Below are 24,345 nucleotides of genomic sequence, written 5' to 3'. Positions count from 1 at the left end.
GGGTGACGCTCTGGGGTTGGATGTCAAACTAGAAGTAACAATAATGAAGACATTGCTTTCTGGCTAAAAGACTCAATGTCATTCACTTTCCCACATCAATAAATATATTTTTAAAATCCCATAGGCCTTCATATCCTATCCCTGTCAGATGACAACACCAACTTACATTTGAGCAGAACTCAGTTTTCAAGGTGACTCAACTCATTTTTTCATGTGGGATTCGTGATGGAGTGGGAGAGGAACGGCTATTCCCACTTATAACCAAGGAAACCAAGGCATAGAGAAGTTACATGGCTGGTCTTAGCTCATAGATACAGGGGGGCAATCAAGCCCAGCCCTTGTGCCTGCCATGCAGTATCTCTGTCCTAAAAGAAAGGACATTAATTTTAAAAAAGAAAACAAAAGAAAAAAAGGACTGTGCCTCTCCTAGGCAGATGCTCTGCTTCCCCTCTCCCATTAGCACCCCATCCACACCTTCCTCAAGTGCCATTTCTTACTTAATTCAGTGCGGAAGGTCTCCCGGGCTGTCCTCCACCCACAGGGGTCCGTCTCTCGCTCCAGGCGAATATTTTCCACCATTAGGTACATAACACTTAGCAGCACCCTGGGGTTACAGAAGAGTCACAAGAGGTTCCCAAGGCAATTCCCAGCCCACAGTCAGAGACCTCAGGGATGGTCTCTGTGGGAGCCCAACCCAGTGAGATTAGCTAGAGGGCAACTTCCTAATGGTCTGAGTCATCTGGGATTTGGGGAAAAGGTAACCCAGGTGCTAATCATCCGCCCTGTTCCAAGCCCATAGTTAGCCCCACTCACCTGAGCTCTGTGCTATCAGCTATGGAGACAGCTGGTTTCCGAAGGGCACTGCTACAGGCCTGGCTGTTGCTGCCAGGGGGAGGAGAAAAAGAACAGGAATGCATAAGACCTCTTTTCTCTCTGTGCTCTTACTTATCACTCACACAAACATGAGTGCTTGCCATTCCCTGGCTAGGCAGCCACTAATGAAACTGGTCTAGGGTAAAGGAGCCGACAGAATTCCCTTGCCACCTCAGCAAACTCTCTTATCGTAATATGGTGAAGACAAGGCAAGGGCAGGATCTGTGGTATCCACTCATCTTGCATTCCCCACTATGCTTAGTATTGTGCTGGACATAAAACAGATGCTAAGAAACACCTGATGAATAATAAGCAGATTGCACCCTATCTCAAACTCCTGGGTGATGGGCATGAGACAAAACAAGGGGTCACTGTAGTGGTAGCAGCAAATAAGGCAACCTCTAGAACTATAGCCCATGAGGGAAAGAATTGGGGACAGTGACAGGAATTGATTTCCTGTCTTTCTTGGGTCATGCACTCAGAACAGTTTCCCTCTTGAATTACAGAGTTAGGCTGAGCTAAGAGAGTCCTTGAATAAAAAAGAGAACCCACTCAGGATAGGCCCCTGAAGCCCAGGATTAAAGCTGTAAGTGAGGCAGAAGCTGCAGATGTATCCAACCTCAGGGAGGGAGAACAGAATATCAGAGAACATGGCTGGATGGAGGGAAACTGTCAATGAGCTTTGGGCTGAGGTGTGAGTAGACCCAGTTCCTCACAGGGGCTCTCTATAGTAAGGGAAGCAGCATAGAATATGAGGCCCCTTTAAGGAATGGGGGTTGTGTAGGCCAGCCCTTCCCCTAAGGCTTCTCACTCAATTTCCATGTGGAGTAGCTCCAGGAAGGTGGAGAAGGTCCCCATCTGATACAGCAGGAAGCAGTTGTACCTGGACCAGTGTAGCACATCGACCTCTGAATCACATTCCCCAAAAGTACCTAAAGGAGCAGACAGTTGTTACAGGGGTTGAGAGATGGCAGTATCCCAGTTCTTTCTACCCTGCCCCATGATCTTAAGATTTTCCTATAATACTCTGCCCAATAATTAGGCTGACATAGGTATGACAGGGACCCCAAGAACTTCCTGGAATGAGTCAGGGGAGAAGAGAGGTAGTCTCTAGGGTTAGGTCCAATGTGCTCATCAATGGCCTGTCATCTTAAGGGTGGGTTCTTCCAGAAGCAGATCCTGAGGTAAGTAAGGATTCCAGTACAATTAGCTTATTTGGGAATCATTCCCAGGAATCATCAGTAGAGATAGGGAAGAAAACGAAGCCAAGAGTTCACTCAGGGGATAACTTTGGAAACAGTATAAAACACACAACTCACAGTTATTCTATCCAAGAGGGGTGAGACAGTCAGGCTATCCCTCTACTAACTACTGTCAGTCACTGGATGAGGGTGCTAAACTAAAGGAGCACACTGATTCCCTACACTTCCTGGATGCCCTGTATGGGCTGCAGAGAAGGCCCTTGGGCAGAAGCTGGGCATGGTGGCACACGCCTGTAATCCTAGCTACTTGGGAGGCTGGAGCAGGAGGATAGTTCAAGCCTATGAGTTCAAGACCAGCCAGGGAAACATAGTGAGACTTTGTTTTTAAAAAAATTAAATAAATAAAGTCCTTGGGCAAACACATGAAGGTACTGGGAGTTGGAAGTTGGCCAGAGCACCAGATCCTAGAGATACAGGAGGGCACAGTCCTATTTGCTAGTCTTCTCTTCACCTAATGTCTACCCTTTCCCTTCTTTATTTATTATTTCTTTTTAGAATTTTTTTTTTAGCTCCCAACTGGTTGGTTCTGTTAACAAGCCTCATATTTATGATCGTAGGCTTATTTTCACTCCAGCTAGGCTATCTCATTTCCCTTTCCAACACCTGGCTAACAGGTTTCTTCTGACCAGCTTTCCCCAGTTACTCTATTTAGGTCTGATCATCTCCAAATTACTCACAGCATCCACTCCTGCAGCTATGTTGGCTTGAACTTTCAAAATGCCAGTGAGAAACAATGCAAGGGGTCCATGTGTATCTGTGACACTCTCCTATTTCTCCTCAGTTTTGGGGCCAGGCCACAGTTGATGTCTTGTCTCCATGATCAGCTGGTGGTACATCATCAGCTCTGGCCACACTGACCCTCTTGCTAGTATTCACATATGATTACAGTACAGGGTAGGGAAAAGAAGAACCCTATAAAAAATTCTGACATGCCTGGTAAGATAATGGCAGATCCCAAGGGATCTAGAACAGCACTCAACACTATCTCATCTTCCCCATAAGCACAGGTTACTCCTAGCACGTGACAAGATCTGTCCTTGAGAGGCAAGAAACCTTGCTTTCCTAGCACAGCCTGCATCATCTCAGTCCTGATAATGCCCACTTCCCTCTCAAGCCTCCACCCCTCTAAAGCTAGCAAGGGTAGTCACTCACCTTGGGCCAGGTAGAGAACAGCCCGGGCCACCTTCAGCCGCCGTTCCCTACTGACCACCTCCAGCCGGTCCAAGAGTCCCATTATATAGGCCTTTTGGGCATCTTCTTCCAACTCCAGCCATTCCTTGCCCTGCACTGGGAATAAAAGGCCATATACATCTAGTGTCAGCTATTGCCACCTTTCCTGGAAAGGCTTCTCATAGCATAGCCACCTCTGATCTCAGCTCCCCCCAAAAAGATTATTTTCTCCAAAAGCTTTCCTTATTTCACTGAGAAAGAATAAGGGATGGGAAAAGGACCCAAAATGTTCTGGCCTGAACCCAGTCTATAGCCTCATCTTCAACATCCCCTCTATCCTCCATACACAGCCCATACTGTCCTGTCTCTCTGCCTTTCCTCAAGGAATTCCCTTTGTCTCCCTACATATTCAATTCCTAGTCATCCTTACAGGCCCAATACAAAATGACCTCTTTCCCACTCTTACATGCCCAATATAAAATGACCTTTCTCACTAATGCTCTGGCCAAATACTCTGCTTCCCCAACACTTTTTAAACTTTTCTGATACAGCATTTTCCTCTTGGATGAAGGGTGCTAAACTAGAGGAGCACACTGATTCCCTGCACTTTCTGGCTGCCCTGTATAGGCTGCGTGAGAAGGCCCTTGGGCAGAAGCTGGGTATAGTGGCACATGCCTGTAATCCTAGTTACTTGGGAGGCTGAGGCAGGAGGATTGTTTGAGCCTCAGCTAGTTTTGTGATGTGCACATGATTCCTCTGCTCTCAAACTCTAACTTCTTTGTAAAAGCTGCTTCTCACTCCTGCCTCCAGTATCTGACACAGAATACTCACCACACATTTGTTGAACTGAAAATCAAATTGCCACTGACCAAGTAAGGAAATGGATGAGAATGTCTGAGAATGTCACAGTGTGGGCACATGAAATTACTATTGAGAGTAGGACAAAGTTGAAGATGGGGTGAAACATTAAGGTCAAGGGTTGTATCAGGCAGCACAGGACCAGCTTCTCATGCTTCTACTCCATTGCTCTCCACTTGAGACACAGAGAACCCTGTATCCCATAAGCAAGAAGGAAAGTCTACATGGTTATGGAGGTTGTGATGGTTAATACTGAGTGTTAACGTGATTGGATTGAAGGATACAAAGTATTAATCCTGGGTATGTCTGTGAGGGTGTTGCCAAGAGATTAACATTTGAGTCAGCCGGCTGGGGAAGGCAGATCTACCCTTAATCTGGTGGGTACCATCTAATCAGCTGCCAGCAAATATAAAGGAGGCAGAAAAATATGAAAAGGAGACATGGGCCTAGCCTCCCAGCCTACATCTTTCTCTCGTGCTAGATACTTTCTGCCCTCAAACATCAGACTCCAAGTTCTTCAGTTTTGGGACTCAGACTGGTTCTCTTTTCTCCTCAGCTTGCAGACAGCCTATTATGGGACCTTCTAATTGTGTAAGTTAATACCTGTGATTGTGTAAGTTAATACTTAAACTCCTCTCTCTCTCTCCATATATATATATCTCCTATTAGTTCTATCCCTCTAAGAGAACCCTAATACAGATTTGGGTACCAGGAGTGGTTCTAGAGGAAGAGAATATTAAGAATGGAGTTCTTTCAGTGGTTTTGAGATTTCTGGAGCTGGCTGCTTAATATGATTAGATCCAAAAATGCTAAGGAATCTACTTCTAATAGTATGGAGAACACTGATAGTCCTTGGCAGAAACTATTTAGAGAGTTATGCAAAATAAATGCATTTGACATTCCTGATTCACCGGTCATGAGAGGCAAGGAGTTAATGACTATACATAATACCTTTGACCATATGTGGAGAACCAAGGAACATAAGAAAGCTGGTTGGTTGTTCCTAAGTTCAGTGGACAAAGTGATGAAAGAAAATGATGAACTCAGGGATTCTGTCTCCCAGCTTCAGAAGCAGATACTGAGCCTCAAATCTGCTAAGATTGCCCTGAGTGAGAGTCTTATCTCCTGTAGAGAAAGAGCTGAAATTGTGGAAAAACAGACACAAACTCTTGTCATGCGAGTGGCTGACCTGCAATGAAAGATGCATTTAAAGATACATTTATAGCCTTGTCAGGTGTCTACTGTTAAAGTGAGGGCACTTATTGGAAAAGAATGGGACCCTGAAACTTGGAATGGGGACATGTGGGAGAACCCTGGTGAAGCTGGGCACACTGAGTTTGTAAACTCTGATGAACCTTTTTTGCCAGGAGGAACAGCTTCCCCATCCCCAGTAGTGGCAATATCTCCTCCCTGACCCATGCTGCCATCAGCCTTTCCACCTTTGTCTGAGGAGATAAACCCTGCACTGCCTGAAGCAACAGTGATGGCAGTTGCCCTGAAACAGTTGCCAGGCAAGATAATGCTGCTTCTCCTCAGAAGCTACCCCCAACACCTTTGTTTGGTTCTAGACCTATAACTAGACGAAAGTCCTGGCAGGCCCCTAGAGGTGAGGTTGAGAGTGTGACCCATGAGGAGGTGTGCTACACTCGAAAAGAACTATTTGAGTCTTCTAATTTATATAAACAGCAATCTGGAGAACAGGCATGGGAATTAAGGGTGTGGGATAATGGAGGAAGGAACACAGAGTTGGATCAGGCTGAATTTATTGATTTAGGCCCACTAAGTAGGGACTCTGCATTTAATGTTGCAGCTTGGGGAGTTAAAAAAGGTTCTAATAGTTTATTTGTTCAGCTGAATTATGGATTAAAAGATGGCCCACTGTGAGTGAGCTGGAAATGCCTGATCTCCCTTGGTTTAATATACAGGAAGGGATCCAAAGGCTTAGGGAGATTGGGATGGTGGAGTGGATTAGTCACTTTAGACCTACTCATCCCAGCTGGGAGGGTCCAGAAGATACACCCTTGACCAATGCCTTACAAAACAGATTTGTGAAGGCAGCTACTTCATCTTTGAAGAGTCCTGTAATCGCTTTTCTCCTTATGTCAGATGTAATGGTGGGAACCACAGTCACTCAACTGCAAAATTTAAATACAATGGGAATAATTGGATCCCTAGGCAGCAGGGGCCAAGTGGAAGCACTCGACCATCAAAGGCAAGGTAGGTGTAGCTACCATAATGGATAGCAGAGGCAAAGGAGCAATCAGAACAGTCTGACTCATGTAAAGCTGTGGCATTGGCTAATTCATCACGGTGTTCCTAGAAGTGAAACTGATAGGAAGCCTACTGCATTCCTACTTAATTATACAAGCAGAAAACTCCTCGGTCGAATGGACAAAAGACTAATTTGAATTATAAAAACAGAGAATCATGGCCCCTTAATCAATTTCCAGACTTGAGCCAGTTAATAGACCCAGAACCCCTTGAATGAAGGGGAGGCCGGGTTCCCTTGAGGAAGGACCCCACTACATCACCGACAGTTTATGCAGTGAATTTTTCTCCGATTCTTCCTCAAGAAGACCTCTGGCCTTTTACCAGGGTAACTGTGCATTGGGGAAAGGGAAATGATCAGACATTTTGGGGACTACTAGATGCTGGCTCTGAGCTGACCTTGATTCCAGGGGAACCAAAATGTCATTGTGGTCCTCCAGTTAAAGTAGGGGCTTATGGAGGTCAGGTAACTAATGGAGTTTTAGCTCAGGCCTGACTTACAGTGGGCCCCCAGACTCATCCTGTGGTCACTTCCCCAGTGCCAGAGTGCATAATTGGCATAGACATACTTAGTAGCTGGCAGAACCCCCACATTGGCTCCCTGACCGGTAGGTTGAATGTTACTGTGGTGGGAAAGGACAAATGGAAGCCATTAGAGCTGCCTCTACCTAGAAAAATAGTAAATCAAAAACAATATCATATCCCTGGAGGGACTGTGGAGATCAATGCCACCATCAAGGACTTGAAAGACAAAGGAGTGGTGATTCCCACCACATCCCTGTTCAACTCTCGCATTTGGCCTGTGCAGAAGACAGATGAATCTTGGAAAATGATAGTGGATTATCGTAAGCTTAACCAAGTGGTGACTCCAATTGCAGCTGCTGTATCAGGGGGTTTCATTACTTGAGCAAATTAACACATCTCCTGGTACCTGGCACGTGGTCATTGACTTGGCAAGTACCTTTTTCTCCATTCCTGTCCATAAGGCCCACCAGAAGCAATTTGCCTCCAGCTGGCAAGGACAGCAATATACCTTTACTGTCCTACCCCAGAGGTATATCAACTCTCCGGCTTTGAGTCATAATCTTATTCAGAGAGACCTTGATCGCTTTTTGCTTCCACAAGATATCACATTGGTCCATTACATTGATGACATTATGCTGACCAGATCCAGTGAGCAAGAAGTAGCAAACACATTGGACTTATTGGTGAGACATTTGTGTGCCAGAGGATGGGAAATAAACCTGATTAAAATTCAGGGACCTTCTACCTCAGTAAAATTCCTAGGGGTCCAGTGCTGTGGGGTCTGTTGAGAAATTCCTTCTTAGGTGAAGGATAAGTTGCTTCATTTGGCCCCTCCTACAACCAAGAAAGAAGCACAATGCCTAGTGGGCCTATTTGGATTTTAGAGGCAACACATTCCTCATTTGGGTGTGTTATTCCTGCCCATTTATCTGGACCCCCTCCCCCCCAGTTCTTAGTGGGGTCCAGAACAGAAGGCTCTGCAACAGGCCCAGGCTGTTGTGCAAGCTGCTCTGCCACTTGGGCCATATGACCCAGCAAATCCAATGATGCTTGAGGTGTCCGTGGCAGATGGGGATGCTGTTTGGAGCCTTTGGCAGGCTCCCATAGGTGAATCACAGCGGAGGCCTCTAGGATTTTGGAGCAAGCCCCTGCCATCTTCTGCAGATAACTACTTTACTTTTGAGAGACAGTTCTTGGCCTGTTACTGGTCTTTGGTGGAGACTGAACTTTTTTTTTTTTTTTTTTTTTGGAGACGGAGTCTCACTCTGCTGCCCAGGCTGGAGTGCAGTGGCTGGATCTCAGCTCACTGCAAGCTCCGCCCCCCGGGTTTACGCCATTCTCCTGCCTCAGCCTCCCGAGTAGCTGGGACTACAGGCGCCCGCCACGTCACCCGGCTAGTTTTTTTTTGTATTTTTTTAGTAGAGACGGGGTTTCACCGTGTTAGCCAGGATGGTCTCGATCTCCCGACCTCGTGATCCGCCCGTCTCGGCCTCCCAAAGTGCTGGGATTACAGGCTTGAGCCACTGCGCCCGGCCCGAGACTGAACGTTTGACTATAGGCCATCAAGTCACCATGTGACCTCAACTGCCTATCATGAACTGAGTGCTTTCTGACCCATCAAGCCATAAAGTGGGTCGTGCACAGCAGCATTCCATCATCAAATGGAAGTGGTATATACGTGATCGGGCTCAAGCAGGTCCTGAAGGCACAAGTAAGTTACATGAGGAAGTGGCTCAAATGCCCATGGTCTCCAGTCCTGCCACCCCCAGCCTGCATGGGGAGGCTCCCTATAAGCTCCCTATAACTCCCTGTAAGTTGACAGAGGAAGAGAAGACTAGGGCCTGGTTTACAGATGGTTCTGCATGATATGCAGGCACCACCTGAAAGTGGATGGCTGTAGCACTACAGCCCCTTTCTAAGACATCCCTGAAGGACAGTGGTGAAGGGAAATCTTCCCAGTGGGCAGAACTTTGAGCAGTGCACCTGGTTCTATACTTTGCATGGAAGGAGAAATGGCAAGATGTGCGATTATATACTGATTCATGGGCTATAGCCAATGATTCGGCTACATGGTCAGGGACTTGGAAGAAGCATGATTGGAAAATTGGTGACAGAAGATTGGGGAAAGAAGTGTGTGGATGGACCTCTCTGAGTGGTCAAAACTGAAGATATTTGTATTCCATGTGAGTGCTCACCAGTGGGTGACCTCAGAAGAGGAGGAGTTTAATAATCAAGTAGATAGGATGACCCGTTCTGTGGACACCAATCAGCCTCTTTCCCCAGCACCTCTGTCATCGTCCAATGGGCCCATGAACAAAGTGGCCATTGTGGCAGGGATGGAGGTTACGCATGGGCTCAGTAACATGGACTTCCACTCACCAAGGCTGACCTGGCTATGGCCACTGCTGAGTGCCTAATTTGCTAGCAGCAGAGACCAACACTGAGCCCTAGATAAGGCACCATTCCTCAGGGTGATCAGCCAGCTACCTGGTGGCAGGTTGATTGTATTGGACCTCTTCCATCATGGAAAGGGTAGAGGTTTGTCCTCACTAGAACAGACACTTACTCCAGATATGGGTTTGCCTATCCTGCAAGCAATGCTTCTGCCAAGACTACCATCCATGGACTCACAGAATGCCTCATCCACCGTAATGGTATTCCACAAAGCATTCCCTCTGACCAAGGCACTCACTTAATGGCTAAAGAAGTATGGCAGTGGGCTCGTGCTCATGGAATTCACTGGTCTTACCACATTCCCCATCATCCTGAAGCAGCTGGATTGATAGAACAGTGGAATGGCCTTTTGAAATCACAAATATAATGCCAACTAGGTGACAATACTTTGCAGGGCTGGGGCAAAGTTCTCCAGAAGGCCGTGTATGCTCTCAATCAGCATCCAGTATATGGTACTGTTTTTCCCATAGTCAGGATTCACTGGTCCAGGAATCAAGGGGTGGAAGTGGCACCACTCACCATCACCCCTAGTGATCTGCTAGCAAAATTTTTGCTTCCTGTTTCCGCGACATTACGTTACGCTGGCCTAGAGGTTTTAGCTCCAGAGGGAGGAACACTGCCACCAGGAGACACAACAATGATTCCATTAAACTGGAAGTTAAGATTGCCACCTGGACACTTTGGGGTCCTTCTACCTTTAAGTCAACAGGCTAAGAAGGGAGTTACAGTGTTGGCTCGGGTGATTGACCCAGACTATCAAGATGAAATCAGTCTACTACTCCACAATGGAGGTAAGGAAGAGTATGCATGGAATACAGGAGATCCATTAGGGTGTCTCTTAGTATTACTATGCCCTGTGATTAAGGTTGATGGGAAACCACAACAACCCAATCCAGGCAGGACTACAAATGACCTGGACCCCTCAGGAATGAAGGTTTGGGTTACTCCACCAGGAAAAAACCACGACCTGCCAAGTTGCTTGCTGAAGGCAAAGGGAATACAGAATGGGTAGTAGAAGAAGGTAGTCATCAAAACCAGCTACAACCAAGTGACTAGCTGCAGAAATGAGGACTGTAATTGTCATGAGTATTTCCTCCTTCTTTTGTTAAAAACATGTTTGTGTGGCCGGGCGCGGTGGCTCACGCCTGTAATCCCAGCACTTTGGGAGGCCGAGGCGGGCGGATCACAAGGTCAGGAGATCGAGACCACGGTGAAACCCCGTCTCTACTAAAAATTACAAAAAATTAGCCGGGCGCGGTTGTGGGCGCCTGTAGTCCCAGCTACTCGGGAGGCTGAGGCAGGAGAATGGCGTGAACCCGGGAGGCGGAGCTTGCAGTGAGCCGAGATCGCGCCACTGCACTCCAGCCTGGGCTGGGCGACAGAGCGAGACTCCGTCTCAAAAAAAAAAAAAAAAAAAAAAAAAAACATGTTTGTGCATGTATACACTTGTACTAATATCTTCATTTTATTTCCTTTCTCCTTTATCATGTGACATAAGATTTATTGACTTCATATCAGCATTTAAGTATTGTTAACTTTATATAATACTATTTGGGTTGGGTACTGGTGAGTTTCCAGTTGTACGAAGGATAGTTGTACTATGTTAGGCATAATTATGCCCTTATTTTTGTCTTTATTGGAAGATTATGTATGATCTCAGGAGATGTGTATGAGTTCCAGTTGACAAGGGGTGGATCTGTGATGGTTAATACTGTGTGTCAACTTGATTGGATTGAAGGATACAAAGTATTGATCCTGGGTATGTCTGTGAGGATGCTGCCAAAAGAGATTAACATTTGAGTCCGCTGGCTGGGGAAGGCTGATCCACCCTGAATCTGGTGGGCATAATCTAATCAGCTGCCAGCAAATATAAAACAAGCAGAAAAACATGAAAAGGAGAGATGGGCCTAGACTTCCAGCCTACGTCTTTCTCCTGTGCTGGATGCCTCCTGCCCTCGAACATCGGACTCCAAGTTCTTCAGTTTTGGGACTCAGACTGGCTCTCCTTGTTCCTCAGCTTGCAGACAGCCTATTGTAGGACCTTGTGATTGTGTAAGTTAATACTTAATAAACTTTCCTTTATATATCTATCTATTTATCCTATTAGCTCTATCCCTCTAAGAGAACCCTAACTAATATGGAGGGGATGAGGGATCCCACTTTGTTTTAGCCTTTTACTAGATCAGGCTGGGATATCATAGAAGGAAAAAGCAGGTCTCTATGAGTAAAGATCTGGAATTACCTTGAGTCTTGAAATCTTCTTCAAAGCACCTCCTGTTATTGGTGAATTCCAGGTTCTCAGTGTAACTATACAATTCTGTGGCAGGAAAAACAGAACAGTCACATTTGGGAGATCCTTAAAGAAGCGGCCCAAAGTAGAGAGGGTGGCATGAAAGAGCTAAAGCTTCCAACACATTCCTGTGTCCAATTCAATCCAAAGCCAGCTTCCTCCTTTTCAGAGCAGTTAAAAATAGCCACTTGTGTCCCTGGGAGATTAAACCATCAAACCTGTCCTCTTCCTGCCAGCTGGCTGCTGCAGCAGAGAAGGCAGCCTTCAACATTTGGTGAGGGCCAGGAGGACTGGAGCACAGAGAGCTTAATCTCATCACTCCTGTTTCTCAGGGCTGCAACTCCTGCTTTGTCAACCCAACCAGGAACTATCCTATCTCTAAGGGAAGAGGAGGGCAACACAACTCCTGAAATTTAGAAGAAAGATCCTTGTGCTGGATCAGGAAACCAAGGCAAGGGCTGAAAAGTAAGTGCTAGATGGCTCTTCAGGATTGGAGCCAGTTCATTCTCTCCCTGCTAAGTTTCCTCAAAGGGTATACAAGTTTAGACTCCTGCCCACAGCCACTAAGCAGAGGCTGCAAAAAAAAAAAAAACTCTAGAGAACAGCTATGATTGTCAAAGGGCTGTTGCACCCAGGAAAATCTAACTTTGCTAACAGCAGCTTCTCAATACAAAATGCAGAAAGCTTATGAGAAATAGAAATGCCGGCCATGTGTGATGGCTCAGACCTATAGGATTATAATCCCAGCATTTTGGGAGGCTGAGGCAGGAGGACTGCTTGAGGCCAGGAGTTCGAGACTAGCCTGGGCAACATAGCATGACCCTATCTCTACAAAAAATTTAAACATTAGCCAGGTGTAGTGGCACATGACTGTAGTCCTAGCTACTTAGGAGGCTGAGGTGGAGGATTGTTTGAGCTTAAGAGTTTGAGGCTTTAGTAAGCTATGATCATGTCACTGTACTCCAGCCTGGGGTAACAGAATGAGACTCTGTCTCTTAAAAAAAAAGAAAGAAAGAAAGAAAAAAGAAAAGCAATAAAAATGCCCTTTCCTACTCTCTTGCTGTCTCTCTGCAGAACATTATATACGTACTTTCATCTTACAGAAGATGAAGAACTGAAATACAGAAGTCAACAAAAGATAGAACAGATTTCCTTTAAATCTCTGCTCCCTACCTGAGACCCTTCCTGGAAATTTAACTAGGTCACAGGTAATTCACAAGGCAAGAGAAGTTCACGTATGCTCCAGCCAGCTGTGTAATGGTTGAGAAACACCTTGTCTGGGAGTCAGGGCTTTTGAGTCCTAAGTTCCAGAATCCAGGAGTGACCAGAAGCAAATCCCATCACTGAATCTTAAATTCTTCAGTCATTAGTGTAGAAGGTGAATATATATATTTTTAAGAGTAAAGCACCATAAGCCAAATCAGAAAAGTGGGCAAGGCTCTTAGGTACTGAACTGTAGTTCTGGTCTTTTTATTTTTAAATTTTAGATTATGAATTTTTATATACAGGTAAGTACAGAATAGTACATTTAAGACACCTGTGTATTATCTTCTACCCAGATCAAACAAATGTTAGCATTTGTTATATTTGCTTCAGACTGCTGCTCCCCAGTCTATCTTATTCCCTTCTCCAGAGGCAACCACTATAATGAAATTGGTGTGTATCCTCATATGCCTATTTTTCTACTTTTGCTATATGCATATATGCCTATAAACATATGATATTGTTCTGTTTAAAAACTTTTTTATCCAAGCGGTATCCCATTGTATAAATTCCTTTGTTACTGCTCCTTTCTCCCAATTTTGTCTTTAGCACTTATTATTATTATTATTATTTGAAACGGGGTCTTTCTCTGTCACCCAGGTTGGAGTGCAGTGGCGCGATCTTGGCTCACTGCAACCTCCACCTCCCGGGTTCAAGCCTCCCGAGTAGCTGGGACTACAGGTGCACGCCACAATGCCCAGCTAATTTTTGTATTTTTAGTAGAGACGAGGTTTCACCATATTGGTCAGGCTGGTCTCAAACTCCTGACAGGTGATCCACCTGCTTCGGCCTCCCAAAGTGCTGGGATTACAGATGTGAGCTACCGTGCCCAGTCAAGCATTTATTGATATTGAAACATGTTGAGGCCAGGTGTGGTGGCTCACACCTGTAGTCCCAGCACTTTGGAAGGTCAAGGCAGGAGGATCACTTGAGCCCAGGAGTTCAGGACCAGCCTGGGGGCAACATGGTGAGACTTTGTTTCTACAAAAGATAAACAAAATTAGCTGGACATGGTGGCACAAAATTAGCTGGGCATGATAGGGCATGCCTATGGTCTTAGCTACTTGAGAGGATAGAATGGGAGGATCACTTGAACCCAAGAGGTCAAGGCTGTAGTGAGCTGAGATTGTGCCACTCCAGCGTAGGCAACATTGCCAGAGCCTGTCTCAAAAACATAAATAAATAAATAAATAAATAAATAAATAAATATCTTGATTTAGATCAATTATTTTAATGGCTATTCAATAGCTTAATGCACTAATATGCTATAGTTTATCCATTTCCCTACTGATGAGCATTGTAGGTTGTTTCCAACTTTTTACACTGATAAATAAGGCTGCAATAAACATCTCTGTATATTTTCTTGTGCCCAAGTGTAATTTTCTTTAGAATGGATATTTAGGAGTAGACTTGTTGGGTCACAATATGTGTACATCTTCAACTTTGCAAGATATAAGCAAAATGCTTTCCAATTTTATAAAGCAAAATGCTTTTCAATTTTATATTCTGCTCCCCAATGTCTAGCAGTGCATAAAAGTACTAATTTCTCTGCACCCTCACCAACCCCAGGCTTTTAAGTTTTGCACTCTGATGATTGTGAAATTATATATATATATATATATATATATATTTTTTTTTTTTTTTTTTTTTTTTTTGAGATGGAGTCTTGCTCTGTCGCCTAGGCTGGAGTGCAGTGGCCAGATCTCAGCTCACTGCAAGCTCTGCCTCCCGGGTTCACGCCATTCTCCTGCCTCAGCCTCCCGAGTAGCTGGGACTACAGGCGCCACCACCTCACCCGGCTAATTTTTTTGTATTTTTAGTAGAGACGGGGTTTCAGCGTGTTAGCCAGGATAGTCTCGATCTCCCGACCTCGGGATCCGCCCATCTCGGCCTCCCTCCCAAAGTGCTGGGATTACAGGCTTGAGCCACCGCGCCCGGCTGATTGTGAAATAATATTATTTTAATTTGTTTTTCCTCATTTACTAATAAAGTTCAACATATTTTCATATATTTATTGACCATTTGGCTTTTTCTTCTATAAATTCCCATTTATATTATTTGCCCACTTCTCTGTTGGGTTGCTCATCTCTCTCCTCTCTTTTATATATATATATATTTGTATCATATTCCTATTATGAATTCTAATCCTTTGTTGGTTATTAAACTTAGCTCTCTATTTCTCTGTCACTCATCACAAAATTTATTCCTTGTGCTTATGCACAAGAACTTCTTTAAAATTGTCTCTTTTCTCTGAAAAAGCATGTCTCAAAGTATCACTTCCATGTGACAGAATATTTAACTTTCACACCATCTCACCCAAAGCTCGTGTATTAATAACTGGCATTTGTAGCACATGTAACATGGAGGCCCTTAATGTGAGGAGATCACATTTACCCTAAGCTAAAAATCCAGACAGAGAGAAGCAGGCCAGCACTGAAAGATGAATGCAATCACTTAACTCCAGCTCATAAACATCCAAGCAGAACTCCACTATGATGGTCCAGCCTTGCTCAGCTGGCCAGTTGACTATGGAGTTTTTCCTCAGACTTTGTTGAGATTTTAATAAGGGGCAGATGAGAGAGGAAGAAGGAAAAGATGGAGGTAGAGGAGACAAAGGAAAAAGAGATGGCATGGGATAGAAAAAGGTAGCAGAAAGGAGGAGGCAGGCAAAGATACGGGTGACAGGAAGAGAAAGAGAAGGAATAGGGAGAAGATGGAGAGAAAACTGATTTGAGAGTGCACCAAATCAGTTATTTTCAAAGAGAATAAAGAAGAGTGAGCAGGAAAGAGTGATAGAATGACAGAATGAAGAATACCATAGCCAAGGAGAATCACAGGAGGAAATGTGAAGACAAATAAAGAGATATTTACCACTCTGGGGTGGAGAGAAAAAGGAATGTGGAGAACAGCCTTGGTTCAACAGCCACTTGGTAAGAACAGACAAGCTTCCAGGGAGATCACAGGCCCCTTCCCTCTCCTCCTGGCCGTTCTTCCACTAGCTACTGACTCATCTACCTCATACCTGACAACTCTGCTGCATGCCCATCTGCATCTCCATACTCAAACTCCAGAGTGGGACAGTCCACAGAGCCCTGTAACAGAGAAATCTTGTTGGTAACTGGGATAACTTGGAAAAAGGGGTTGCCAAGGGAAGACTGTACCCTTACTTACCTTCTTCCCCTCATGGAGGCCAAGGTTAGATCAGGGAGACAGTTAGGAGAGTCCTATTTGGGTCTTTCATCTCAGAGGTACCCTATACCAAGCCAAAACTTGAGGCTCAGTGTGGCGAGGGGCTGAGGATTCCCATGCAAAATCAGAAAGTCTAAATAAAGGGCCAGGATCTCAAAAACATATGAAAGCTACGGTCTGTGTCCACATCTAATCTACATGAACACAGACCAGAGGAGCATCTAGCTGATTTATATAAATTTGAGACAGATAGAAACAAAGGGCACTGGATTCTAGCTTTAGTTCTGTCATCAACTCACTGTATGATATAGATCAAGTCTCATGCTGTGGATCATAGTTCCTTATTTTTAAAGAGGTTTTTTAGCTCTAATATTCTGCAACTTTAGGACTGTCAAATAATACAACATCTCCACTCCAAGTTGTAGTAAAGATTAGATTTCCTATGATGATGTATGTATAAAGTTAATCCTATTAAATATATTTTAATATAATCCCATCTTCTAACTTATTTAAACATTTTGGGATATTTCCTTCCTGTATATGTTAATATATATGAATTTTAAAAATTCTCAGTCTCAGCTCTGTCACATACTATTTGATCTTGGACAAGTTAACCTCTCTGAACCTCAGTGTGACATAAAAAATATACTGTTCTTTGCCCCTGGTTCCTGGTACAGAGCTCCTGAAATTCTTAGAAGTTCCTGAGTGATAGGAGTGTCAGTTATTCATAATGAGTCACTGTCAGCTTTACCAGAATTTATGCTCATGAGGTGACTTATGTTAGGAAAGACCAAGCACATGATTAGTGTTTAACTTTCAGCACCATCCCCACATCCAGGGAGGGGAGGGGTACTACAGATTAAGTTCAGTCATATGGCCAATAGTTTAATTATGCCTAGATAATGAAACACCATATGAAAACCCAGAAACAACTAGGTTCAGGCAGCTTTTGGTTTGGGGAATAAACAGATGTGCTAGAGGAGTGCTGCCCAGGGTGTATATGGAAGCTCTGCACCACCCCAAACCCATACTTTGTCCTTTGCATCTCTTCCATTTAGCTGTTCCTGAGTTGTATCCTTTATAATAAAATTATAATTCTAATTACATGCTTTCCTGAATTCTGTGAGTTATTCTAGCAAATTATGGAACCTGAATGGAAGATCATGATAACCGCTTAATTTGTAGTTGGCCAGGCTGAAGTGTAGATAGCTTGGGGATCCCACCTATGGTTGGCGTCTAAAATAGGGCCTTGTAGGACTGAGCCCTTAACTTGCAGGGTCTGTGATAATTCTAGGTAGTTAGTGTCAGAATTGAATTGAATTGCTGGACATCTAGTTGGTGTCAGGGAATTGTTGGAAAATTACCTGCTCAGTTTTCCCATCTGTAAAATGAAGATAATAACAGGACTTACTTCATAGGGTTATTTTAAGGACTCAATGAGTTAATACAAAAAGGCACACAGCCTAGCACTTGGTAGCACTATGTGGGTGGTCACTCTATTTATGATTTTAATATTATATTATAAAGGCATTCTTCTCATATTATTATGACTATTAGTTTAAATGATTGTATAAATGGATGTACATTTATTGGTTTACTTAACTAGTTACTGTTGAATATTTAAATTGTTTTTAATTTTCCTTTATTATATGCATGAAACTGTAATAGACTTATGCTTTTTTCTATATTTAGGATATTTCCTAAGCATAGATTTTTATAAAGAAAATTAATGAATCAAATCTTATGAACATTTTTAAAGCTCTTTGTATATAAGTTGTTCCCCCAAAACATTACGTCAATTTATACTGTCAACAAGGCGAATCATGTTTAAATCCACTATAGCAAAGATTTCCAAACTTTTGGATTACAGGGAACAGTAGGGAAAAAGAAAAAGGTGGAGAGTGGCAAATGACGGAGGGTTGTTGCTGTTTTATTCTGATAGGCACGGACTTTAAAAACTTTTTTAAAAAATTCAAAAAAGAACTGTTTAAACCCCCAAAATGAAGGACAGAATCTCAGAATAAAGAACAGCCATTAAAAACTTTTTCAAACTTTTTGGAAAAATGATACATTTTACATTATATCCCAGTGCGCGCGCGTGCGCGCGCGCGCGCGCACACACACACACACACACACACACACACACACACACACACACAAACTGGAACAAAAGTTTAACAAAGTATTTACCTTTACTGCATATGATGCACTATTTTATATTATTTTATTCCTTTTCTTTCCTTTTTTTTTTTTTTTAAAGACAGGGTCTTCCTCTCACCCAAGCTGGAGTGCAGTGGCACAATCACAGCTTGCTGTGGCCTCAACTTCCTGGGCTTAAGTGATTGTCCCACCTCAGCCTCCTGAGCAGCTGGGACAACAGGCGCGCACCATCATGCCCGGCTAAATTTTTTTTATTTTTTATTTTTTGTAGAGATCGGGTCTGCCTGCATTTCCCAGGTTGGTCTTGAATTCCTGAGCTGAAGCTATCCATCTGCCTCAGTCTCCCAAAGTGCTGGATAAAAGACATGAGCCATCACACTGGCTTTATTTTTTAAAATAAAAATTTTAGCCTCAATTAATAGTTGCCCCCTAAAACAGTTTGGAAAACACTGTTTTAAATTGTATACATCCTTAAATTTAATATATTGAACTAAATTTTTAGAAAAAGTCACTTCGATGACCTGAATTTTCCTCGTTTTACCACAGACCAGTTAAAACTTTGTCAAGGAGTTGGAGATCAATAAACCAGATCTGGCTAAAAGAGGTCTGAGATGAATCCTTTTGTTAGGTTAAGACTCTTCTTATTAAGCAAACAATTATTCTTTAGCTTCCTTTTTAGGTTGGGATGTTCGTTCACACACGAAGCCAGTGGGAGAAGGTAGGTCAACAGTGCTTCCATAAACAGTGATACATGATGAGGCTCTCTTAACTTGTGCCACAGTAATTCTCTTCTAGTGATTTTTTAAAAGCCCTGGAGAGGAAAAAAAAACCCATCTCCTCTAAGGACTGCCTTCCACGGGAAAGCAAAAAGAAGCAGAGAAGAAAAGCAGATCTGGCACCTGGGTACTGTGGTGATAAGGGATGTACTGGCAGGTAAAAGGAGTTCTGCTGCCGCAGAAGGTAAAGGAAAGCTAATCTTTCCAGCCAGGCTTTCGGCAGGCAATGAGCCCAGATAGAGATGATTGCAGCAGTTGTTCATTTCCAGGCATGAAGAGTGCAGCTGCAGACAATCAGCAGGTAAACTGCGGTGCAGGTGGAAAGCTTTCGAGTCTCAAAGGACTGTACTCTCAGAGCCTTTGCCTGAAGAAGCCTTGACAGGTGGGGAACAGATTGCAACCTTAGAAGGGAGACCCAGGCAGAGACTTTTATTCCCCCCATAGAACATACGATTGTGAAATTATTTTATTTATTTACTCACAATTTGTCTCCCCATGGGGGAAGACCCTATCTTGTTCACTGATATATCCCTAGCACCTAAAATAGTGACTGGCAGAAAGTCCTCCATAAATAATTATTGAATTAATGAATGGCTCACCTCCCCAAAAAAACATTTGAGCGAGAACAATGTCTTTGTGGGGGAAGGAGGTACAGGGTGCCCTAAAAGATCAGACTCATCTTGAGGTAGGGAGGGAGATGATGTGGTGGATATCATCTAGCAAGACAGGAGGGCTGAGCTCTTCCTCTGCAAGGTGGTGACTCTGGGCCAGTCTTTTCGTCTCCACTTCTACCTTTTAAAAAATGAATGGATTCCTCCTACTCTACCTACATCAAAATGGAAAGCATACATGAAATCACTTTGGAAACTGAAATGCTATTTAAATGGTAAGGCAAGGTCTGGAATGCCAAAGACCTGGCTTCTAGTACCAGCTCTGCCACTTGATGATGATGATGATGATGACGATAGTAATATACTCAGAGTTACTATGTACTGACTAATTACATGCATTGTGCCTGCACTGTGCCAAACATTTTATAGTCAATTATCTCATTTTGACTTTATCACAACCTTCTGAGGTAGGCAGTGTTAATCTCATTTTACAGATGAAGAAACTGGAGCTCAGAGAGGTTTGGTAATGTGCCGAAAATCACACAGGCAGTAAATGATAGGGCTGGGATTCAAAACCTGGTCCGACTACTCCAAAGCCTCGTGTTCTTGACCACAAAGTATGCCAGATGTCTGATCTTGGGCAAGTCACTCCTCTTTCTTTTAGGTCTGTAAAATTAAAGGGCTATACCAGATGATTTCTGCAGACCCTGCCACATCTGACATTTTGTCATCTATTCTGATTCCGGCTCCGCTCAGATCCAACTGATGGAAACTGCCTCAATGAGGGGATAGGGGAGTGATAATAATTCAATGCTTTCATCTTCCTAGGTAGCGTTTCTTTTTTCAGGAGAGGAGGAAGAGATCGAAATATTCATACTCCTATCTGTATCCTGGGACTGCTCCCTCCAGATAGCCACTCCTGGACTGCAGGGGCCTGATGTCCGCGGAAGGCGCTCCCTAAACGGCCTAAGACTTATGGGGGATGTGGGGGAAGGGGATGGGCAGGGAACGGGCAGAAGTCCCTCGGCCACAGTGGATCTGTCCAGGGGCCCGCCGCAGGCAGCCTGGGGTGGGGGAGTGCGGTTGCCCCACTCGCCAATCCTGCTTTCCTGCAGCTGAGCTCCAGCCTTCCATCCCTGAAGCCAGTCACTTCACCTCTCCGCTCCTGTTCCCCCCTCCATAAACTGGGATCGGAATTTCTGCTTCAAGGGGCTGCAGCGATTAAGTGAGATAAATATTTGGAAAGTACCTGGTCCGCTCAATACCGCGCTCATCTTCGCGCAGCGGGGGAAAGCCAGAGGGCTAGAAAGCCCCCAACCCGCGGCAGGAGACGTGCGGACAAGGGTCGGGGCCAAAAAGCCCAGAGTACAGCCGCTAGGACCCCGCAGGCGCCCACTGCGCGGGGCTGACCGAGCGCGCCGAGGGCTCCGGGGCCGAGGCCGAATCACCTCAGCCGCCGCTTCCCGCCCGCGAGCGTCTCCGGGCCCCAGCCGAAGCTCTCCGGGCTCCTCACCTCTGACTCCCGCCGCTGGCTTCGGAACGCTTCGCGGCCCTTGGGCGCCGCCTGCTTCCCTTTGCCGCCGCCGTTGCCATTGCCGTTTGCGGGAGGGCCCCCGGTCCCGGGCACGGCGGGGTCCTCCATGCTGCTGGTCAGCGGCTCCCCTCAGGGTTCAGCTCGCTTTGCCCGGGGCGACCCCACAGCCGCGCGCCGGGAGCCAGGACCCGCCCCCTCCGCCGCTATTGGTTACGGCCGCTGGCCGCAACCCCGCCCCGCGAGGCGATTGGCTGCTCGACCGGCCGGAGCGGGACACGAGGAGGTGGGGGCTCATTGAAGAGATTTTGGGGGTATCTTTTTAGTCCTGCTGCATTGCTGGCAGCCAGAGACTCCTAGGTTAGCTACAGACTCCACGACTTGCGAAAGCTGGGCCTTGAGCTCAGGAGGTTTATCTCTGTGCTCCTCACTCGGTGTCTCTCAGCACTCACCCCCGTCCCTGTAGCGACCTTTTCTGGAGCTCTAGTCTCCGCCTCCTGCTCCACTGCAGCCTCCGTTTCCCTGTTACCACCGACCCGGACCCCCACATCCCGGCTTCTGCACACGTCCCATATCCCGCTTAGTCGCAGAGGAGGGATGGCACCGCCATGTGGCCAGGGACATCGCCCGAAACGAGGGACTCGCTGTCTCCGGAAGCTGAGAATTCTCAGCGTTTTTCTGAAGAGAACGCATCTCGCCCGGAGCTAGGGCTTGGCTGGGAGACTGGGGGTCTAAGGGTGTGTTGGGGGCGTTTTTCCGTCACTGAAATTGGTGATGCCCTCGAGGGCTGCTCCTGTCATCTGCCCTTCTCTGCTGTAGGGGGCCTCTTCCTCATGGTGTGTAAATGTTGGCTGGAGAGCAAGCCACCACCCTCACCTCACCTGCTCGCCAGTCCTTTCTTTCCTTCCTCTCTCTTTTCTAACATGCTTCCTAAGGGCTCATTGTTACTGGGAGCAAAAGAAGCTGTTTGATCTGCCCTCTCCTGAATTTAAAAAAGCAGCTTGTAGTAAATATTTAGACAGTCTGACTTGGTAATAGAATCCCCAAAGACATAGGCCCAGGGGAACGGGTGGGACCAAATCGCTCTCCCTAGCCTGGTTGCTTTCGGAAGGGTCTGGGGGATTGTTGAACTGTGCTTGGTGCCAGGCACTGCAGTAGGCGCTTTCCAGATATCACATCATACCTCTCCCCGACAGGGTATTTTTACGAATCCAATGTTACTGATGAGGAAACCGGCACTTGCAGATTCCTCCCTGCAGTTCCCAAGGTATCATATTCTATCTCGTCTCAGGGTCTTGCCTATGCTGTTGTCTGGAGGAGACTGTCTTCTCTTTTCCTGGTTGATTCCTTTTCTCCCTTCCCTTAAAGATTCTAGTTAGTTATCACCTCCTCCTCCTCCACAAAGCTTTCCTTTTGGCCCTCAACTCATTCAGGCTGTGTTGGTGTCAAGCCAGTTCTGCCTAGATCCAAAATCCTAACATTTTCCACAATATACCCAAAGCAAGGGGCCTAGAGGAATTAATCCACCTTCCCATATCTTAGGGACAACTCTGTCCCTTTCTTACCATCTTTCTCTCTCTCACTTTTCCTTTTGCCAGTTCATAGGTGACAGAACAAGGCAAGTTTGAGAGCACTCTTTGGAGCTTTTTGGGTTTTCTCACCCTGGTCCTCAATATCTCCTTACTGTACCCACCCATCTTCCCTTTCTTCTTCCAGTCCCTCTCATCTCCCCATCCACATATAGGCTACTTGCGAGTAAGACCAAATTTAGCTCATTTTTGTATGCCCCTAATTTATGTACGTTTAACACAGGGTTTCACAGTCTCTCTACTATTGACAATTGGGGCTGAACACTTATTGTAGTGGGCTGTCCTGTGCATTGTAGGATGCTTAGCAGAATACCTGGCCTCTCTTCACTAGATGCCAGTAAGTAGTATCCTCCCACTAGTGCGACAATCAAAAATCTCTCCAGATACTGAAAAATGTCCCTGGTGGTGGGGGGGGGGGGCGGAAGGGGCATTTACAGAATTGAATTGATATGAATTTCCAAGAAAGTCCCTGGCTCAAGGCCTGAACTACTTGACTTTGGAGTTTTTTCAGGGTATAATTTGTTAAACTCTTAAAAAATTACACTCTGCTTTAAAATTCACAACCCACGCCTTGCTCATCACTGCTTCAGTGTGGTAAACTTGCCATAGCACAGCCCATTGGGGTTTCTTAATAAAAAGAATTCATTATTCTATCTCTTTTCTTCCCAGTACTTCTTCTCCTCCTAAGTAGTCAGAGCCCTAAGGTTAACAGGCCCAGAACTTCATATTCTTTTGTGAGCCTAGTCAATCAGCAGAATATCAACCGTGGTAGCAGACAGGAGCGGCCAGTTTTAACGCTTTATTCCTTTTCCTGCCTACTCCTAGTGGAAAGGGCAGACTGATCTTGGGAGTAGGATAGAGGACAGCTTGCAAGTCCCCTCTGGTGGCTTGGCTATCTAAAGCCACTTACTAAGCCTAGAGCTCCATCTGGCTTTAATTTCAGAGAAGGAATGTGTAAAACTGGTGCTATGAAGACTGCGTAGAGTCAACACGAGACCTCAATCCATGATCTTTTCCACATCTCAGTGGAATAGAAGACCTTTACTAAGATCAGACACCTATGTGCTCATTATAGGCCCAGACATTCAAAATTTCTAATAAGGAGGAAGATATCTGGAAACGACTGGAAGATGCAACAAGAAATCACAGAGTAACTGAAAACTTTGAAACTATAGGCCATGGAATTGGCACACATTCAATTTATTTTAGCTTATTTGTCAACAAAGGCATGTTAGCCATCAATACCATTCACCACAGAGGCACCCATACCTGGGAGCTAGTCGAGGCTGGTCAAGTCTTTCCACCTTGCGGAGATGACTCTAATGCTGTTATTTTTATATTTGACTTTATTAAAAAACCTACATTACCAATTTCCCTTGTCCCAAAACTCAAGGCTGCCAGCAGAGGGTTGGAGGTATAAATAGGTATAGTTACAATAATCACATATACCCTTTTCCCCATATAAGCACTCCACTTTAATCCACAGAGGTCAGATACTTTACTAAATGGATAGTAGCTGGCACTGA

The 24,345-nt window shown here is 45.0% G+C and overlaps 1 protein-coding gene across 2 annotated transcripts in view; it reads right to left on the bottom strand.

The window, feature by feature from the left end:
- Positions 1–21,376, bottom strand: part of STRIP2 (striatin interacting protein 2) — a 58,367-nt gene extending 36,991 nt beyond the window's left edge. Inside the window, exons 1-7 of one of the 2 annotated variants that reach the window (XM_005550752.4) lie at positions 21,213–21,376; positions 15,986–16,055; positions 11,653–11,727; positions 3,288–3,422; positions 1,685–1,805; positions 814–882; positions 498–604 (exon numbers count right to left, since the gene is read on the bottom strand). In XM_005550752.4, the coding sequence (XP_005550809.1) occupies positions 498–604; positions 814–882; positions 1,685–1,805; positions 3,288–3,422; positions 11,653–11,727; positions 15,986–16,055; positions 21,213–21,341 (706 nt within the window). In that variant the 5' untranslated portion in view covers positions 21,342–21,376. Of the gene's footprint in view, positions 1–166; positions 305–497; positions 605–813; positions 883–1,684; positions 1,806–3,287; positions 3,423–11,652; positions 11,728–15,985; positions 16,056–21,212 lie in introns of those variants that run through there. The other variant, XM_074035974.1, reaches the window with a different exon arrangement.
- Between the last annotated feature and the right edge of the window lie 2,969 nt (positions 21,377–24,345).

Source organism: Macaca fascicularis, chromosome 3 (genome assembly GCF_037993035.2).
Source record: "Macaca fascicularis isolate 582-1 chromosome 3, T2T-MFA8v1.1".
In the NCBI taxonomy this organism is placed as follows: domain Eukaryota; kingdom Metazoa; phylum Chordata; class Mammalia; order Primates; family Cercopithecidae; genus Macaca; species Macaca fascicularis.
Note: the sequence above shows the minus strand (reverse complement) of the source record. Positions and strands in the feature narration are given on the sequence as shown.